The sequence below is a fragment of the Phlebotomus papatasi genome, chromosome 3 (genome assembly GCF_024763615.1).
Source record: "Phlebotomus papatasi isolate M1 chromosome 3, Ppap_2.1, whole genome shotgun sequence".
NCBI lineage: Eukaryota > Metazoa > Arthropoda > Insecta > Diptera > Psychodidae > Phlebotomus > Phlebotomus papatasi.
The window spans coordinates 82925466-82947305 of record NC_077224.1 but is presented as its reverse complement, the minus strand read 5'-3'; the positions used below and the strand labels follow the sequence as shown (position 1 = coordinate 82947305).

The 21840-nt window shown below is 34.3% G+C and overlaps 1 protein-coding gene across 1 annotated transcript in view; it reads right to left on the bottom strand.

Moving 5' to 3' along the window:
* LOC129806071 (alpha-mannosidase 2) overlaps positions 1 to 21268 on the bottom strand; it is a 30069-nt gene extending 8801 nt beyond the window's left edge. The window contains exons 1-6 of the mRNA XM_055854396.1: positions 21098 to 21268; positions 20961 to 21022; positions 6386 to 6996; positions 6178 to 6270; positions 5904 to 6098; positions 559 to 2074 (exon numbers count right to left, since the gene is read on the bottom strand). Of these exons, the coding sequence (XP_055710371.1) occupies positions 559 to 2074; positions 5904 to 6098; positions 6178 to 6270; positions 6386 to 6775 (2194 nt within the window). The 5' untranslated portion in view covers positions 6776 to 6996; positions 20961 to 21022; positions 21098 to 21268. The remainder of the gene's footprint in view (positions 1 to 558; positions 2075 to 5903; positions 6099 to 6177; positions 6271 to 6385; positions 6997 to 20960; positions 21023 to 21097) is intronic.
* Between the last annotated feature and the right edge of the window lie 572 nt (positions 21269 to 21840).

The window sequence follows — 21840 nt, the reverse complement described above, 5'->3', positions numbered from 1 at the left end:
CAAACCCGAGCACGAATCTCCGTTTCATCAACATCATGTTTCGTCAACATAAAGTTAAGCCCAATATCTTTCCATCTTGACCTAGAAGTCGCTTTTCAAACTCCCTTGGTCTAAGATCTAAAAGTCTATTACAACGTATTTCTCATACTTTAGTAATAAAATAGATAAAGCAAGGATTTGTGACTCTGGTGCCTTTAGTTCGATCCTCAATCGAAATGTAATCCATTGAGAAATTGGAAGCCAATTCGTACTGCTAAATCTCACAATTTAAAGTAATATTATGTAGCACTGAAAACATAAAGTCGTTAAAGTGTTTATCACGTAAACAAAGAGGAGAGAAAAGAGAGCAGCAATTAGAGGTAAAAACAGATATAAAGAGCAGGAAAATAGTTAAGCGAATTGATCAGTTCAGAGGAATTAAGGGACATGGTTCAAGATAAGTCACTTCTTTCTTTCCTGTGTTGTGTACTGGTTACGAAATCGTATGTTGTACGAAGTATTTTCACTTGTCCAAATTTTAGGTGTTTATATTTAGTTGTAAGAAAATCCAGTACTTACCAACATGCTCCACGGTGAACGTTGTAAGGGATAATGCCGGAAGTTTTGTTACGAACATTATTTCGTATTCGTGTTCAGAGATAGTTATCCTGTTGGCAACATTCCCATTTGCATACATACTGGTCAGTGAATCAGCTCGCTCCGTTATATTCCAAACTGGATTAATTTGTATTTCCATCTCCTGTTTCTCACTGTTCAATACTCTGATATTTGGGTTCAGGGTCCGGAGGAGAACAACCTCCAGACGTTCCTGAAGCAGAGAATTGTACACGACAAATTCTACTGATTTATTCTGGGTGACATTGATGGGTGTCTTCCGGGGAATCTTATTGAAACTGTCTCTCTCCAATTCACTGAGAATGAATCCGTGTTCTGTGTGATGATCCTCCTTCTGCAGGAGCATCTCAATCGTTGATTGCTGGAGTTTTGTCGAGTCCTGGATGCTAGTGAAGATTCGTGTGCCGTAGTCTCTCATCACATTGGCCTTGGAAGTACCTGTGATGGCGTCATGATGCTGAAATAGTCCTAGATTCCTCCTGGCATGGATGATTTTCTCGTAGTTCTTCTCGAAGATGCGCAGGGCATCGTAGTTGTTGTTTTGGCGGGCTCGGTTGAAGGCAATCGTGAAGAGTATTTCCAGAGATCTGAGATTGTGCTCAAGATCCCGACTTAGGATTTTGTACGAGGGTCTCGTGGTGTAGTATCCACTCCAGTAGGCTGGTCGTCCTTCCGTGAAGATGTCTGAGTAGACGAAGAAGTCACCTTTGAGGCTTGGGAATTTCTGTTGACGCTTCTTCACAGCCCGGAAGTAGTCAGCAGGAGTTCCGAAGGATATCTCAGTATTTTCGTACTTCTCCTTGTGGTCATTGATGTAGTCTACGAGTTTCTTGTAGTTGATGTACTGTTGCTCAAATTCCCGTTCTTTGTTGTACCGGAAGTCATCTCCGATTGGAATTAGGGCAACGTTGTGAGGAAAGAGGGATGCAGTTCTGGCATATTGTTCGATCAGGAGATCAGCTTTGGCGGCGATATTTTCATTCGTTATAAACTGGGCCTTTATTGAGTATTCTGTGTACTCTCCGGGGATCTTTCGGAAGTCGAAATTGAGACAGATGAAGGGATGAGGACCACAGGAATGTTTGATTGAGTAGATGTCAAAGGGCATATTGTGAGTGAGGAGATCAGTATCTTTTCCACGTTCCTGCCATTGAGGCTTCCACAGGAAATCACTCGATTGATGCTTGGCAAACCATTGCTTCCAGGCATAGTGAATCCTCTGGATGATCGTCCCATCGAAGTCACTTGAGGACAGCAGAAAGGGCACAGTGCTGCCATGACCAAAGGGATCAATTGACCAACCAACACTCGGGGTGACATTTAGGTGATTCTTCACCCATTGATGACCCTCAATCAATTGGTCAACCATAGCATAAATATGGACATTGGCTTCATCCGTCATTACCCAGCCACCGGTGGTTATTTCAAGTCTTCCCGACTGCACAAGTTGTTTGAGTGCCTAAACAGCAAAATAATTATTTATATCTCGTCACAATTAAATAGGGTCGCGTCAGAAGCGTGAGAAAACATGAGGAAGCATTAGTAAGGTATTAACCCATTAGTTCTAAGATCAGAGATTGTCTGGGAAATATCATGATTCTCCTCCAGAATGAAATAACAATGAAAAATTTGTGGACTGTTGGACCTCTGAACGGTACAAAAAGCTCTGCTACCTATCTCGATTGTAGCTTAAGCAATTTTAAAGATAATTTTTGCAGAAAACATTTCCAGCAATTCATCAAAAGATGTCTTATGCTTATTTAGAACGAATGTACACTTTTCTGATATACAAATGACATAATTTATTGCTCAAACTCAAGGGAATATAATTTTACTTAGCGGTTTTTCCAATAAGAGATTGCTTTGAGATGAAATTCCATTTCAATTTTGGCTATTTACTAATGAAAAACGTTACTTTTCGAAAATTGATCATTGGATTTAATTTTGTTTACTGATTATTTGTGGAAATTTGCAATAAAATGTAATTTTGCATAGCGGAGTGATGGATCAAATTCGTTTGAATCAAAATCGTTTGCGTTTCGAATTTAATCATTTCACTCTGACTCGAAATTAGAATCCAAATTCAGAATAGAAATTACCAAGGGGTGAATAAGTGGCACTTAGTTTGCACCGTCAGCGGCAATCGGAAAAATTGTGCCGATTTGAAGCTAAAAATCGCTAAAACGGCATTATTTTGCTAATAATTCAACAGATCGGCAAAATTTGACCAGAAAGCTACAGATCGTTGTGTTCATTAGCAAAAATCGGCAGATCGGCACGGTTTTAGCGAAGAATCGTCAAATTTAAATATCAGTTCGCTCTTATGAAGTACAGCGTTCATTTAAACTCGTGTAACATCATAAATTTCTTACAGGAAATTCCTGTGGTAAATTTTAATGTACTGTACTGAAAATACTAATCTTTTTACTCGGAAAACTGGCACGAAATCGGTAAAAATCGTGCGGAATCGGCAAATCGGTTCAATTTTTATAAAAGATCGATACTCGAGTGAACCGTGAGAGACACACTTATCTACCGTTTGGAAATTGCTCTGTGCAAGGAGCTGTGGTAAATTTGGTCAGTAGGGGAATTCTGTAACGACATGACAATGTCATATGACAAATTTTCATGATAAATTCGAGAGCAGAACAACATTAAAGCCCAGTGAGCATCGAATAGCCATTGCAAGGAGCTCTATGAAGCTCTTAGTAGGTAAAAGTATTCTCCCTTCGAACGTTCATGCCTTCGAATAATGTGAATTTCTTCTATTTTTCTAAAGAGATTTATACATGATTATCACATAGTTATCAATAACACTGTGCAACGCCACAGTTATTTATCCCTTGACTGAACTAAATTTAATTTGGTGACTAAGACTAATGAAAAGCTTTCAAGAAAGAAAGGGATGTAAGTATTGATTTTATGAAATTTTCCTGGTCTAAAAGGTGTGCCGGAGAATATGGAATAAAAACGAATTAAAATTTCGAGAATAAAATCATTTACTGGTTCTTTAACATTTCATTGCTACCGGGAACCGATTTAATCGTATGTCGAATTTCAATACCGTTCAAATAAATAAAATTTTGATAGAAGCGGTTGAGAAATAAGCTCTCTAAAAATCCAAGATGTCGAAATTCCCGGACAGATTTAGTTATATGAACTTATCAACGGGTTACTGAAAATTCGAAGTCGATATCTCTTACCGTTTGGCCTCTATACTGGCAATAGTAGGATAACAAACGGAGAAACAACATAAGTTATTTTGCCGAAATATAAGTACTTCACAATTATACATTATATTTTAAAAAATAGAAAAACCTGGTACTTTGTCGTTTCATTGGTAGCGTACACCGATTCAATCGTATTTTGAATTAAAATACCCTTTAAATAAATCGAATTTTGATAGAATCGATTAAGAAATAATCTCTTTAAAGCGGTTTAACTTTAATTTTGAAAAAAAAATATCCAAGATGAACATATCGACGGATCACAGTAAATCCGAAGTCGATATCTCGTATCGTTTGACTTCTATACAGGAAATAGTAGGACAGAAAACAGACAAAGAACACAACGGTTTTTTCCGCAATTTAAGGATTTCAAAATCATACTAAATCACGCATAAAGCAAATTTCGAGAGAAAAATGAAACGGTAAAGTACCAGCGTCTCATTTCTGGCGACGACCGATTCAATCGTATTTGGAATTCCGATATCCTTCAAATAAAACGAATTTTGATCGAATAGCTTGAGCAATAAATTCTCTAGACTGGTTTAATTGTCATTCTTAAAAAAAAAATCCAAGATGCCTTTTTTCTTTATAAACTTATCGACGGGTTAAAGAAAATCTGAAGTCAAGTTTTCTTACCGTTTGGCCTCTATACCGACAACAGTGGGATTTAAAATTAACAAACAACGCACCATAGATGCGGTTGAATTACCAAGTAGCACAAAATAACTTTACCAGAACTTATCGTTGTGCCAACGTGGAAATACAGTTATTTCAACCAAACAAATTATAAAAACGTTACCAACAGTAAAATAGCCTAAATGTGCTGCTTTGGTTTAATTCTAAGACTGAAGGACGGTCTAGTCTAGTGACCATAAGGGCGCTTAATGACACTCTAACGGCGTTATCACACTTGCACAATAAAATTTTAATGTGATTCACAATAATTGTCGCTTGTGAGCGTCCAAATATGTGTTATTTGTGTCTTTGAGTCACTTAATATTTGGGGTTTTTCTATTTATTGACAAAAAGTGGACTTGACCTGCAAAAATAAGTTTAAATTTACCTAAAGCATAAATATTTTTCACATTAAAAAATTAAAGAGAAAATCGCATTAATTTTTCGCATTAATGCTATAAATCAATTTATATTAAATTTTGCGGGCCAAGTCTACCTTTTTATCAACAAATAGATCAAATTTTGAATATAAAATGTTTCAAACACACAAATTACACATTTGGACTCTCACCAGCGACAATTAATGTGAATCATATCAAACTTTTAATGTGCAAGTGTGATAACACAGTAAAGATCATCCTTTTCAAAGCAACCGTAAACGTTATTTCCGAAATTTAAGGTTTTTAAAATTTCGCCAAATTGTGATCTCTTAGGGTCTTTTAAGAAGCATTTTCTTCTCTTTACTGCCTTGTAGAATTCTCTAAGTAAGGTGTTATAGAACCAAAATTCTTATAATCTGGTTATAGCGTTCTTGGTGGTCGTCACTGAGACTACTAAAAATAAGGTGATGTACTTTTAAGAGGTTTAAGAGTATCTACAGAAATTTAAACACGTAATTCTTATTGTAATGGCCTAGTCACACTTCCGACTTAAGCCGAAAGATGGCTTAACGTAATTATAATCAAAATAATGATGAGATTACATTTCCATCAGTTTCTGACTAATCCTTGTCTCGGCTTAAGACTGGCTTTAGACTTACTTAGTCTAATCATTATTTTGATTATAATTACGTTAAGCCGTCTCTCAGCTTAAGTCGTAAGTGTGTCTAGGGCATAAGCCTTTTAAAGATGTATTAAAGGATTAGTCAAAGTCTTGGTGTTATAAGGCAGTTATTTTGCTTCTTGGGCAGTTTAAATGTTATAGATAGCTCAAAATCGTTGGAATATTTGGAACATATTGCGCCCTCTCCCATTTGAGTTCGAGCATTTAATAAACCTTAAAAATTATAAAAAACGCTATTCTTAATTCCGGACAAGAATTATGTTCATTAAATTAAAATTGCTGAGTATACTTAATGGGCTAAAGATAAGTATCTCTGGACATTACCCTTTGCTTCTGGGGATGTGCTTGATCCCACCAAAGTTGCAAAATACAAATTTCCGACCAGATGAATGTCATGTCACTGTATTCTTGGAGTTTGGCCACAATTAAATTGAGTATCTGTCGAGAGTCCATTTCGAAATAGTTGATGTATGTACGAAGCCATCCAGGATCATTGTGTGAATGTGGTACTATAATTACCTAAAAAAAAAGAAACAAATAAATAAAAGAGAGAATTACAGAAAAGTCGCGAATGTTGGATGAAAGACATGAAAATTACTTTAAGTGGGGGACGCTCTGGATTTTTGCGAATTTCTTCGTAACGTGCCTCAAAGGTCTTGTCCCAGTACTCTTTGCTCTTCATCCATTCCGGCTAAAAAAGAAAAGTTTAGAAGAGAGTGAATAAATTTAAACCATCATCGTTATTCTTCTCACACTTGACAAGAATTCTTTTTTTTTATTTCTTGCTTTTTTTTCGAGTGAATTACCTGGAATTCAAATTTTGAGTATTCCTCAAGTGTCGTAATATCCGTTTCTCTTTCAGTAAGTTTGGTGCACTTAGTCCAATCTTCATTGATCTTAAGAATGGAAAATCTACCATCGTCTATTGAATTTGAGATATTTTTTGACTGTATCAAATTCCCAATGAACTTCTTTCGCGATTCTTGTCGATTGAGATCCAACCAATTGTTCCAAGTGCCGTTTGGGGCATTTAATTTTTCATTTGTATGGACAGTTCTTTTGTCACTTCCGCCACGATCTCTCGAGGACAGTGGTTGGCCCATTGAGATGTAGTAGAGACAAAGAAGTATCGTAACTAGTGCCGACAGTAATCCAATACATCGTGCTGAACCACGCCGGAAAATCTTTACATTCATCTTTGTTACAGAATATTTCTTCTGCTCAAGCTCTTGCTTTAGTTTTTCTTAATTTTTCTTTCTTCTTTTTCTTCGTCTTTGCTACTAGCTGATTTATGGGCAAAATTTTGTAGGAATATTTAGCCCAAAATGTAAATTATTTATGCCATCTTTTCAATAGATTGCAAAATTATACCATTGCACATGAAGAGCGTGTTCGTGCCGCTATATCGCAAAAATATCTGAAATTAGAGATTAATAAAAAAAAAGTTATAATAATGAAAAGCTTATTTGAGCTTATGGGTGCTGTGATTCTCTCATTGTAAATTCAATTAGTGTGCAAACATTATCGATAATTGCAATTTTAAGGTCTTTTATATTGCCATATTACGCATTGATGCATTAATTATGCATTAATGCGATAATTATGCATTTAATTTTCCTTATTTTGTAGTGAAATTCATCTCAGAAAGAGTTACACGGTTTGAGAAAGGGAATTGGGGTTTAGGATGACCCTAAACCTCGTAGCGATACGGAAATCCATCTAATCCACTTCAGTTTCTTTCTGCTCAATTAATAAGATTCGGTTGCTGCCAACTTACGCCGGTTTATGTTTCATGTTTCTTGTTTTTTTAATTAATTTTTATTAAAAAAATACCAAAGTTGAGAAATATGTTTAAAATCCCTTGTGAAATTGAGGAAAAATGAAATTTTTGCAATTTTTTTGAAATTTAAGGATATTTGCTTCATTTGATAATCATAGCTAAACTTGAAAAATGTCAACAAACTTTTTTCGAATTTAACTGCCACCCGAATTAAAAAGGAGCCCGATCTTAAAAGAGTCGAATTAGCGAGAGTCTATTGTATATAGTTAAAATAATCGATTGATCAATTACAGTTAATAGCTGTACTCTAAAAAACGTACACTAAAACGTACACTAGGGGGAGGCTTTGAACTTTCGCATACAAAAATGATGTTCAAGTTCAGTGATTTTTTCTGACTACCATGCAAACTGTATGGATTCTCCAACTATGCCAAAAAAATGTCTTACTTATAAGGTTTATAATCCCACCAAACAAAATTCCAGGAAATCCTTAGATTTTCCTCCAGAGGAAAATGAAAATTTAATGGCGATTTATCCGATAGATGAATCAAGTTTCTATTATCGCACACGATTCACGCCATCATTGAACACCCCATTTTCACCGTAAATTTTGCACCGGACACTAAAAGTTGCACATCATTGTTTAAAGGGAACTCTAATCTACTTGATTAAACCATTTTTATATAGAATAAAACATTTTAATATCACTTTTTTGGAACTTTTCTGAGAGATGTTTTATTGACATTAAAAACCATTTTTTTGATTGGTTCTACGAGAATTTCACTCCGGAAACGGTTAAATCTGATGAATACTTTCTTAAAAAGTCCAAATATCACCAAATTTACACGAATCAATAAGTTTTTAAAGCTAAAAATTGACTAAAACTCTGCAAGCGAGAAGACCACACAAGATTCCACCATTCCTCCACGGAGCCGGATATGCACAAAAACGTTTGAATGCGCATCATTGAAGATTTCTCTGTTCCTGCAGCTGCAGGAATCGGGATTTAGCACAGATATTGAGCTTCAGCAGGTGAACAAGCTAAAATTTTCACAAAACAGCTTCTCACGGACAATTTCTTTTCTTTGTCATGCAAAACAACACAATAGTGAGGTTATGTCAAAGATTGTCAAAAAACCAGTTGTAAACTGTATGAGCTTATTGCAGATGTGATTCTTTCATTGCACATTCAGTTTGTGCAAGCTTGAAAAATATTTTTATATCAAAGAAATGCAAAATTGCTTAATAATTACTCAACTGCAGCCTATTTGAGTCAAATTACTTCTTGTTTATCAACTTTACGATTTTTAAGTTTTCCTTTTTAGTGGTGGATCAAATCGGTAGATTACAATAGATGTGAATATGAGGGATCGTATCTAAAATGAAGTTTCCTGGAAAATATCTGAAAGAAGCAGTCTTCTATGTGCGATCGATGAATCTGAGTCAAGTTTGTGAATTTTGTTCCACCCACAAAAAGTGCCTGTTCAGCCTAAAAGATTTTTACATAAATCTGATTCCTAATAACCCTTCTACCCTTTGTGATAGTAGTTTTTCAGAAAAGTGATATTAATTCTGCACAATCGTATGAAATATTGCACAGCAAAATTACAGTTTTGGACCTGTTTTTATTTTTTGTTTCCTGAAACTAGGAAAAAAGGATTAGAGATTAGACTCTCAATTTTTTCAGGAAAGATGGGATTTAAGGTTAGCTATTACAATATATAGCCATATGTGAGATTCATAAAGGAATATGGGAGAAATATGAAGTGTCTGAAGGTAGCGTATGTGCGAACGATCAAAGCCTCCCCCTACTTATGGAAGGATTCAAATCTGCATCAAGAACTTTCAATTCAATTCAATTATATATACAGTGAGTGTCAATAGTTTGTTGCCTAATGGATGTTTGAGAAATCAAGTGAAAAAAATGATAGAAAAAAATACTTTTCCAAATTTTTCTTTTTGCAGATGAGTTCCTTGTAATCCGTAGATATTATTTATAGTTTTCAAAAAAAATAATTAATTTTATTTCATATAAAAAATAATTGTTTTCCAAAAGTTGGTCATTTTTGAAAAATCAAAAGTTTGTTGCCTCATTAAAAAAACTAATTCAAAATGGTGAAAACGTGCAACCAACTTTATGTAAACCGGTTACATTTTGAGCTTATGTCATTTGATAGGCAAATGGTGGATTTGTACATTTTTAAGGCTGTCAATGGTAAATATATAGGTGTAAAAGTGATGATAAATAACAAGAAATAATCAGTTTTTTGATAATTCATAATTTAGGTTATAATGGCAAATTACAAAAAGTTGAAAGGTGGGATATTGTCCAGAGATACTGCTGGAAGGAATCGGCGTCGCTTAATTGCCAAATTTTATGGAAATTCATGAAAAGTTATACATAAAATGGTCAAATATTACAGTTATGAGGCACGAGTACATCTGAAAAACGCTACTGGTAGACCCAGGGTTTCGACTCAGAAAGTCGATAACCGCATTCTAGGTATCTCTGATAGTAACCCCATGATGTTTGCTTAAAAAATTCAGAGTCGGCTGGTTACAGAAGGCATACAGGCTTCAAACCAACCGCAATTTAATGAAAGTGGTAAGAATAATTACTTGGTTTGCAGGTTTCCATTGGTAAACAAAACCAATCTGGTTAAAAGGTTGTAAATTCACTTGGAGCATGCTAAAAACGTAAAAATACAACCTCTTACGCAGTTTGGTTTTGCTTACCAATGGAATCTTGCGAGCCAAGTACCTATTCTTATATTTTCTTTCATTTTGAGTTTGATTTTCGAAGCATTTGAAGCCTGTATGCCTTCTGTAACCAGCCGACTCTGAATTTTTGAAGCAAACATCATGGGGTTACTATCAGAGATACCTAGAATGCGGTTATCGACTTTCTGAGTCGAAACCCTGGGTCTACCAGTAGCGTTTTTCAGATGTACTCGTGCCTCATAACTATAATATTTGACCATTTTATGTATAACTTTTCATGAATTTCCATAAAATTTGGCAATTAAGCGACGCCGATTCCTTCCAGCAGTATCTCTGGACAATATCCCACCTTTCAACTTTTTGTAATTTGCCATTATAACCTAAATTATGAATTATCAAAAAACTGATTATTTCTTGTTATTTATCATCACTTTTACACCTATATATTTACCATTGACAGCCTTAAAAATGTACAAATCCACCATTTGCCTATCAAATGACATAAGCTCAAAATGTAACCGGTTTACATAAAGTTGGTTGCAAGTTTTCACCATTTTGAATTAGTTTTTTTAATGAGGCAACAAACTTTTGATTTTTCAAAAATGACCAACTTTTGGAAAACAATTATTTTTTATATGAAATAAAATTAATTATTTTTTTTTGAAAATTATAAATAATATCTACTGATTACAAGGAACTCATCTGCAAAAAGAAAAATTTGGAAAAGTATTTTTTTCTATCATTTTTTTCACTTGATTTCTCAAACATCCATTAGGCAACAAACTATTGACACTCACTGTATTTCTTCGCAATTACGCTTCACTGCGGCTACTGCCGGCTTAGCCACTATCGATCTTCTCCAGTAAATGGTTAACTTATTAAATTATTATTATTCGATTAAACAACAAAATAAAAAGAAACAAATGGTTTAATCCGGAATGTTGCGAATGATGTATAAAGACAATCCCTACAACATATCAGAATATTTTACGTTTTTTTAATTAGACAGGAAAAACTGTTTTAAACCGATTTTTTTGAAAACTTATTGAGGCATACGGTGACTAATGTCCATATTGAAGCAAATTTTCTACACTTGCGTAGGAACAACTCTTCAATATGGACATCAATTTCTCTAGTGTGTAGAGGCCATAAGAAAAAGTTTTTAGGTTTAAAAAGGAAAAGGAACGTAATGTTATGTACTCTAACATTCAAAACATTAAATACACCCTTCGTATGCTTAAATACACCTGGATTGGACCGGGAAAACGCTGTAGTATCCAGTTCTAGTGACTGAAATAGTTTCAAATATAAACCTAAGAACAGTTTTAAACAAGATTTGAGAAAATACATGGGCTAAAAAATTTATAATTTGAGGATCAGTCAAAATTAACTTCTTGGACAAAAATGCAAAAGTAGCCCCACATTCTAAAACTGATCTAATCTTTCAATAATCATTTAATATAAGCTGAATTACTATTAGTAAATATTATTAAGAGTCAGAAAAACTGAAAATTATGCTGAGGGAATATTTTTGGTACGAATTGTGGTCGGGTTCCGGTGTGATCTGTTCTGAAAGGGGTTTCTTCTTTGAATATTGAAATTTTCAGTCCAAATTCTACTTTTTCATATATTTTTTATAATTTTTCAAATTTCTTCTTATTATTGTTGCATTTTCTTTTTTTTACTTCATTATTTATAATATTTTTATTTTATCTTATAATACGTATGTCTGATACTTTTAAAGTGCTATAGAGAGATATATGGCCTCATTACATATTTTGACTTATTTTCTAACTGTGATTTATTTATTTACTCCCTCCGTTCCGACATAAGTCGTACTTTTGGGAAAAATTCTTGTTCCGAAATAAGTCATACGTTTGGGAAAAAATTGGGATTAAGGGAAAGTTTGTTGGTAAATGTTTTGTGTACCAACAATTATCTCTTGTAAAGAACTATTATTAATGTTCAGCACTAAAATTGGGGTCCAGTCTTCATGGTAAGTTGAGGAACGAATGTCTTAAAAATGTCTTATTTTTTGCATTTTATTTTTAATCTAAATTAAATGCAAAGTGGCGAGAGATAGAGACTTAGGACCTTCGGGGGACCCCCCTATAAGTTGACTCTGGGACCATTAATATGCCCCTACTTTTTCCCCCGCCCCTCCCCTTCCTCTGGAAAAATCGCACGACATGTTTTCGACCAATACCAATGGTTTTGGATGAGAAGGGGAGGAGTTGGGAGAAAATGAGGGACATATCAATGGTCCCTGGGTCAACTTATGGGGGGGGGGGGGTCCGACGAAGGTCCCAAGTCCCAATCTCTAACCATTTAGCATCCAGATATTCGTACACATAAAAAAAAGAATGTTCTTTTTATTGCTTATTCTTCAAAATTTGAGCAATAAAAAATGCTATATCGGTAATAACTGTTGAATTCTACTTGTACATACTAAAAATTTAAAACAAATTCTAGCCTGTAATGTTAATCACAGTCCGTTTTTTAGTAAGTAACTATCTACCGGAGCTCTTTGAAAAAAACGCGAAAAATTAACAACTTCAACATATGGATTCCTAAACTCACCATCGTCGTAAGATCCCCATATTATCCCTGAACATGGAGAATAGTTCATACATAAGATATTTGCAAATCACAAAAACATTCTCTGAAACCATTCCTTTTAACCCCTAGTTTTTCTCCAAACGTACAATTTATTTCGGAACGGAGGGAGTATTTTCTTTTGAAAACGTAATCAGATTTTATTTGACTGAATAGCTTTCCAAAAACCTTCCCATGCCGAGTTTTAGCTTTCTATACATTAATAAGGAACCTTTAATAAACCTTGATCCTATACCAAGTTTCAGTTTGCTACTTCTTCTCAGAGGACAGTTAAATTGAAAAAAGTCCACATTTTGTATGGGGGCTACTGGAAGGAAAGGTGGGGGGAGGTGGATAGTATCCATGGATAAATAGCTTAAGTCATACATTGACTCCATACCGAATTTCATGAAGATCCCTTTATCTGATGTTGAGTAATTCGATGTCAAAATAGTATTTTTTCGAAAAGATAAAGGCGTTTTTACAAGGACTCCGAATATCGTCCTGGGTCTCGGTGGCTTTTTATCCTACACCATTACCTATAAAATGCGCGTAGTCTCATCTGTGGTCGCTACATAGACCAACTCCCATACATTTTTGCCCAATGTCCTTTCTCTATATGTTGTTGGTCTATTCGAACAGACGAAGGCCTCATTATCGTTTTGCCCTTGATATTTTTCAGCAACGCTTAAAACGGTAATGGACGATATTACCTAGGGTAAAGTGGTACAAGTTGGACAGTGGTACAAGTTGGACAATGGTACAATTTAGACAGGGCTTTTTGTCTTGATAAATTTAGTACTTCATTTTTATTTGTATATTTTTAATGCTTTAGTTTTATAATTTGTTTCCTTGTGCTTAAAAACAAATTTTGTACTGCATTTATCAAGAAAAAAACCATGTCCAACTTGTACCGGCGAATTGTCCAACTTGTAATACTAATTCCAAATTATATCACTTTACCCTACATAATGTCCGTTTCTTATTTTTGCCTCTTTATAGAAGATACTCAAAAACAGTATTATTGATAATTTATTAGCTTTCCCAAAACGGAGATATTGCGTACTGAGCTTGACCAACCGAATCGATTTTGGCGGGTGATACTTTTCGGAATTAGGAGTGTTCAGTACAATTTCCTCCTGAACTGCAACATTACAATAGCTGTGATTATGAAAGAAAAAAAAAACAGCAGAAAAAAAGATGAAACAGCAAATTAATAGAATTCTCATTGAAACATCATCGCTCAATCACAAACCTCCAGTATTAATTTATTTCCCGGGAAAAATACCAAAAAGACATGCATCGTCAGACATTTAAAATTCTTGCGGAACGTTAAAATTGTAACTATCTTCTCTAAATGCTGTCTCAATACAAGGAGCTTGGATCCATCAAATTAAGAGAAGGAATTGAGACGAATATCTCAAATTCCGCAGTGTGACTGAAGCTGTAAAATGCTGCCATTGCAGAAGTATGATAAAATGGATAGCAGAAAAAAAAGAAATCCCTTTTGTGCATCTACAAAATTAAAGTAATATCTCGTCTGTATGTGTATGGATGGTTCAATACAAGATGAGAATATTTAGTTCACGTGAATTACATTTCAGACCAATTTTAATTAAATTGAGCACTGTAAGTGTTCATGGGTTGTATGAGACGTGATTCATGGGCTTGCTTACAGATAATTTAATTAGATTGGATGTTATTGGGTATTTACAGCATTTTACTCAATGAAGTTCTTTTTTTTTTTTTTAAAGAAAGCTTTTGACAATTCTTTGGAGAGGAATTTTCCATTAAAGTCAATATTTCATTCAGTGTACGAATAATGACTATAATGAAGAAGTAAAAGATACTCATACTCATGAGCTTGATGATTATTACTTTAAAAGTTGCTTTCGCATTGCTTAATTGGATGAGAATATATATTTTTTTGCGAAATCAATTCACAGGGCACACCGTCGAGCACTCTGCGACTTTTCCATGGCTTTTTATGTACCCTGAGTTTTGATACCGATTTTAACCGAAGCAAAGGGTAAGGATAATCTAAGCAGTTTCTAGCTGAAGGGTGCTAAACTTTGTAATGCGCTAAAAATGTAAAGGGCTCATACTCTTTATAACTTAAATAGGGAAAACCTTGCTTTTAAGGAAAATACTCTAACAATTTAAACTCATTTCTCTCTCTATTTCAACTCACTAATTCAAATTGATAAAGAATCGATCTAACGATCTATTTGGTCTAAACCTGGTGGAATTTTAAATGACAAATTACGTAAATACCATCAAATACTTTAAACGTCTTGTATTATCAGAAACGATTTTTTCTTCTCCTGTTTAAATTCAAGTGCAAAAATGTGCTGGAATAATTCCGCAATTTGTTTGATAACTGCAGAAGGTCAATTATTACTCTGAAATTAGCTTATCAGATAATAAACTCATTTATGTTGTCTTTCGTGGATGGAATATCAAAATAATGCAACACGCAATGTAATGAAAGTTAGCAATAGAAAATTGCGAAATTTATTTGATAATTTCACAGTAGATTTTACATTTAAGACGCAAAATGTTTATTTAAAAATAACATGGTTTGAAAGAAAATATATTTGAAAGAGAAAAAAAAACGGTTTGACGCTGGAATCGAACCCGGGACACCACGGTGAGACCTCCTCACTTAGCCCACTGCACCACCGCTGCTTATGACGATTAATGAGATATTCTTTATCAGGTGTTTCTATTTAAATGTTACCTTTTTTAAATTTTAATTAGTCAAGACAAGAATAAAATAGCACTTTATCAGTAAAACACGTTCAGTTTGATAATTTTCCGCATCTATGATCTACATTTCAGAAAGATTTGAATATTTGATTACTCAATGAATTCCCATGTTAGAAAAGCTTTTAATGTAATTAAAAATGGAATTGTGCATATGAAATTCACACAAAGCAAATTAAAGACAATATCAAATTAAAATATCTTTGAAGCTCCTTGGTTTGGTACGTTGTATCGAATGTTTTACACAATTTTTCTTTAGTGCTGATTAGTGAAGTAGCTGAATAGTGAAGATTACTGGTTAATGCCCGTATCATGTCAAATCATTATTTTGATTATAATTACGTTAAGCCATCTCTCGGCTTAAGTCGTAAGTGTCCAGACCAGCACATTAAAGTACTATTAATTGGAAGTCCTTTGCATTAATTTGCTTTACCTAATCATTTCCTGTTAAATTTTACAAGGTAAATATTCTCAGGCATCAGCCTTATACGGGCTTCAGACTTAAGACTTATCCATATGGCTTAAGTTTTCTATTTTTTATCGAACGAGATGTTTTTAAAAAATTTCGATTATAGACCATTTCCATTGAGAAATTTCTCAACGAATTTGTTAGAAAATTTTCAACTTTATAAGAAAAAAAGAGATGGCAAAGCGTCCCAGCTTTGCAGAATGCTCGTACTCACGAGATAGAGCTCACCGTGAATTAGTTTTTTTGTATGATCTTTTGGTATTACTGATCTACTAAAGATCAAATTAATTCATAAATCACGAAAGCATTTGAAAATCAAAAAAATCGGTACTTAACCGGTTTATTGCCGATGAAGACCGATGCAACTGAGTTCGAAATTTCAATACCTCTCCAAAAAATCCAAATTTAACCAAATCGGTTGAAAAATTAGCCTTCCAAAGTGCTTGACTTTTGACCTTCAATAATTCAAATTGGCGAATTTTCCGGTTATAGGTATGTTTTGGCGAAATGTTCGCCTGGACTAGCTCTAAAACATATCCAAAAATCATTGAAAAAGCTTGGACCAATTTTGAGAAAAACCGAAAACATGTTTTTAGGGGAAGGGAGCGGAATAGGGAAAAAACGTATAGAGATATTTTTTTTATTGGGGGTCATCGCAGACCGGAAGTCGATATCTCTCACCGTTTGACCTCTAGCTCGAGAACAAATTAAGGTCAAGTAAAGAAAATTTTCGAAAAAATTATTAAAAATCGGTACTTAACCGGTTCATTACCGATGAAGACCGATACATCCGAGTTCAGAATTTCAATACCTTTCCAAAAAATCCAAATTTAACCAAATCGGTTGAGAGATGAGCCGAATTTTCCGGTCGTAAGTATGTTTGGGCGAACATGGACTAGCTCTAAAACATATCCAAAAATCATTGAAAAAGCTTGGGTCAATTTTGAGAAAACCCGAAAAAACATGTTTGTGGAGGGGATAGAGGGGTGTGGAAAGGGGAAAAAAGTCGAGAGATAGTTCTTTTATTGGGGGTAATCTAAGACTGGAAGTCGATATCTCTTACCGTTTAAGCTCCAGTGAAAAGTAAGTGAAAAGTTGAAAAAAAGACGATTATATAACTGCTCTCTCTTTGAGTTCGAGCAATAAAATCAAAATGAGGGAAAATGGGTGCCGCATGAGTAGTCTGTTAAACAGGCAAAAATTCAGAAATACGCTTCCGAAATTTTGTCTTTGCGGTGTGAAAGAAGGATTTTTCTAAAACCAAAAACGTTGTAGCTTTTACTTACCAAAGGGTAAAATCGGAAAAAAACGGCCAAATGCGGCCTAGGAAGAAGACAATTCTCTTGGCTTGGGGATACTAACGAGGATTTATGTATTATGAGCTGCTAATATTCAGCGAAACTGTTATTCGAAATTATTACCAACATTTTTTGATTGATTTGTATTGCTCAAAAAACGGCCAAAATTGGTCAAATAATACGAGCGAGTAACACCATTACGATCCGTCCCATTGCTCTTCTATGGTTTAGGTCAGGTTACCATCAAAACGCTGTACTCCGATGTTCTTTCGTTTCCGCTGCATTTTTTAGACTTGGCCCTTTCCGATAATCTCTTGTTAAGGTTGATTGCACGTAATTTGGCAAAAAAATATAGCTAGAACCGATATTTCGAATAAATGATTTTTGGATTTTCTTTTAATTTTTTTTTGTTTCTTGGATCAGAAAACGGCGGATTTCAATATTATTTCGACTTTCTATACCCTTAGGCAGAGGTGAGCAAAAATCGTTTGAAACCGAATAAACGTCAAAATAAGTTTGTCCAGTATAGGAATTCTATAACAATATCCCGTCTGACCAGATAAACGAGGATTATAGCCTGTATTAACCCCTATCTTTCATACCTTACTTTTAAGAAGTTCCCATACAAAATACCTTACCAAATATACGTGAAGGACACTGTTTTGCGTTCATGATGGTGGACAGCGGAACTACAAAAATTATGTTGTCGGCCGTGTTGCTCAGCTGTCAGTAACAAGGTGGAATATTTTCCAAATCATTTTATTTATTTTCAAATTAATTCAAAGATTCTTAGCGATTTTGCGCGATTTGAGTAATTTTATTAATAATTAATAATAAAAAGCGACACTGTATTTCGTGTAGGGAAAAGTGTAGTGAAAACATTGAACAAATTACAACCGTAAAATACGTGTTTTTTTTTATTTCTTTTTCGTGAGTATTTTTAGAAGACAATTTTTTTTACGCAATGAGTTTTCCTTTTTTAAAGTGTTAAATCGTTAATACCAGTTAAATAAAACATATCCCCAGTGGTCAATCCACAACTGTCTTTGTCATGCCTGACAAATTGTAAGGCATAGTCCACGCTAATTTGTAATGCATTTGTAAGGTATGCAAGTAATGGATGACATTTGGACTGACTAGTCGGCGGTCTAGTCGGGTGTGACATTGACATTTTGACATCCCCATGTGTTGTGAGAGTTTAAAATGTATATCAATATTTCCTTTATTTATTTATTGACTACATTTAAGGTTTACAAGAAGCCATACTGGATAGTTATACATATACCTTACATGAATGCATTTCTGAGGGCGAACAAGTATAAGGTTTATGTATAAAGTTCCTATGGGAGACAGTGATAGGTTAAGCATTCATGTCATGCATCAGTCAAGCATACTCGTGGATTGACCATTAGGTCATTATCCTTGTAACTTCTGTCATTTGTATAATATTCGGAAGTGAAACTGGAATGTGTGATTGACAGTTTCATTCGCCTGCCATTGATTACGTGGCATAGTCCAGTCCTTAATTAGGGCCTACCACTGAGATCTTGCCGATGAGGACTAAAAAAGTGCCTAAAGCTGGATGTTAATTAATGGCTCAACGCTGGGCTACCTTACCCTGTGTCAGACGGGATGGCAATGTCATATGACAAATTTTAACGGTAAAGTTGGGAGCAGGACAACATAAAAATCCAATGAACATCGAAAGCTATTGATATCAATCAGATATTCGATTAGTTCTTCTGAATTTTCCATTAAAAAAATTGAAATTATGACCATTGACGTATAATTTGACGTTTGTTCGGTTTCAAATGGTTCTGGTTCATCTCTGCCTTAAGGAGTCGTATTTTGGTAGACTTTTTGGAAATCTGGGGTTTTGAGCTTTTTACATCACGCTGTTCGTCCGTCCGTATGCCCGTTTGTGTATCCGGCTATTACCCTGCCTAGAGGCCAAACGGTTAGAGACAGGGACTTGGGACCTTCGGGGTATCCCACCATTAGTCGACACTGGGGTTATTAACATACTCAAGAAGCAAAATAGCTGCTTTATGGAGCCAAGTATGAAACAAGTCTTTTAGTGCACTTTTAAAAGATTTAAAGTGAGAATTTTCTGTTGAAATACCTATAGAAGCTCTTAAGATCCTTAAGAGTGCGCCACTTATAGTAATCTCAGTAATGGAACCAAGAGCGTTATAAGCAAATAAAAAGATTTTTGGGTCTATAATGCCTCACTTAGGGAATTCTACAACACTATAATAAGAAAAAATTGCTTCTTGGGTATCCCTTATTCCCCCGCACCCCTTCTTTTCCATTGCAAAACCATATTTTTTGGGGCATTCCTTCGCATACGTAAATACCATTGGATCATTTCTAAGAGCGGTTTTTCAAGATCAAAGGATTAAAAGGCTCTAGAGAGCGTATTTCTCAACCGAATGTTTTATGTTTGGGCTTGTTGGAAAGGTCTTCGAATTCCTGATAAGACTGAACCGTTTCCAATCGTTTGGGAAGCGGTAAACGGTAAATGGTAAATCTGAGTCACGAGTTCGAGCACTTCGCTTTGCCATCCCCTTTTTTTACGGTGTACGTTTTTTGAACTCAATCTTTATTTATTGTTGCATATCAAATATAGTTTGTTATTTAAATATTTTGGAATTTCTCTCAGTAGATTGGAAGACATTACCTTTTGCAAAATAAAACAACAAAACAGAAGAAATCCGTTCATTCACAAAAAACCACAGCTATTTGCATTAATAATTTATAAGAATCTCCAAAAAAAAATCAACATTACCATTTATAGGTGAGACGACTGAAAAATTGGGTGAATGTGTTATTCTCAATTCCGCTAAAGAATTTTGTTTGCTAATTTATAGTTTAGCTGAGTGAGTTCTATACGGATGTTTTTTTCCCTTTCACAATTCAAATCATTAAATACGTATAGTCACACAATTACTAAAGTTTTTTTCCTTGTTTAGCACTTCTTGTGTTTTATTTCTATTAGGTGCGTATAAAAAAAATTTTAAATTGTAGACTTTTGTGAAATATCACATTTTACTTTCCCATTGAAAAATCTAAATACATGAACATATGTTCGACGGTGGATTTATTGCTGAAAAGTTCTCATCGAACATTATTGCAACTGAATTTTTTATATTCAACATAAGTGTGTTAATCTTCTTTTTTTCGCAACTATAGAAAATTAATACTGAGTTGCATTTTTTCCACGGTCAGTATTTTGCAAAATTATATAGATGAGATTGTGAAGTAAATTGTATTGTTTTTCTTTTTATATTGTTATATATAGAAAACGCGTTGTATTTCAAATCCCAGTTAATTGATTTTTCGATTATTCATTATTATCTTTTATTTTCAATTGAATTTTTCTTTTGGAAAAGGAGAGGAATACATTTTTGTTAGCTATTTTTATTACCTATTCTTGCCTTCATTTTATCACGTATAGCTCTATTTTTCTGGCTATTTAGGGGGCTACTTGTGATAAGGCATGAGCCATTAGGTGATTAGAAAGAAAAAGTTAAGCGGTAATGTGCGAAAATTGCACTCAAAACAATTTATCGTGTAAGTTGCAAAAAGTAAGAAGTACTGTTAGATTCATGTAAACAATCGATTTTTCAGCATAGCTCCAATCAGATACAAACTTTTCCAATGCAAATATTTGAAGAAAATTAATGATTTGGTTAATTTATTTAGGATTTAGAGTGCTAAGAAGAGAGCAAAGTGGAAAAAATTTGACCTACCTTAGACAATACAATAGGCGCGTAATTAAATATATATTGCAGTTTTTTTCCATAAAGCCTCCCTCGAGAAAAAAAGGTACAAAAAAGAGCCTAAATTGCGAGTTCTGTCACAATAATCTCACAGGTAAAAAACGCACTCAAAACCATTCAATTCAGCTTATACTAAGCACACACACTTCTTTTAGTATGTTCCAGTGAAAACTATGTAGGATTTTCCAAATGGGGGGAAAAACAATAATTTACTTTTAACATTTAAAAGTAACACAGAATGAACATCTTTACACTAATAGGTTTGCAGCCATACTGATGTAAGTTTATTTGTTCGGCCTCTGTCTGACAGGGAAACTTCGAAAAACATCAGTGTTACCACATAGAATAGTGAAAGTGCAAGCTATGCTCTCCGACAGATGCCACTGTATTCGCATTTTAAATAATACGATGTAACAATATTTTGTTGATCATCCTATTAATCCACAAAAAAAAACTTTCTTAAAATGATTTTTTTGCACAAAAAAAAAAACGACTCAAGTAAACATTGCGTGGGAGAGATAACATGCAAAGTGGTAATTTTTTGGACAAATGATTTTCATAATACAATGGCGCCAATTCATTGGGACTGAAGAACCAAGAGACCAGAGAAAAAATCGCGTTGCGCACAACATGAAAAGTCAGAGAAAGTCTTATTTCACAGGGTGAAGCTAAAGTTACCTAAAATAATGTTTTTAATTCGTACAAAAATGTTTATGTTTTCAAATTTAACAAAATAGTTAGGTCAAGTGTTGATACAAACGACGAAACTTTCAATAAGAAAAATTTTGAAAAAATCCTGATTTTGAGTTAAGGTGTCTACACATTGGGAGCAATTTTCGTCAAAAATTGC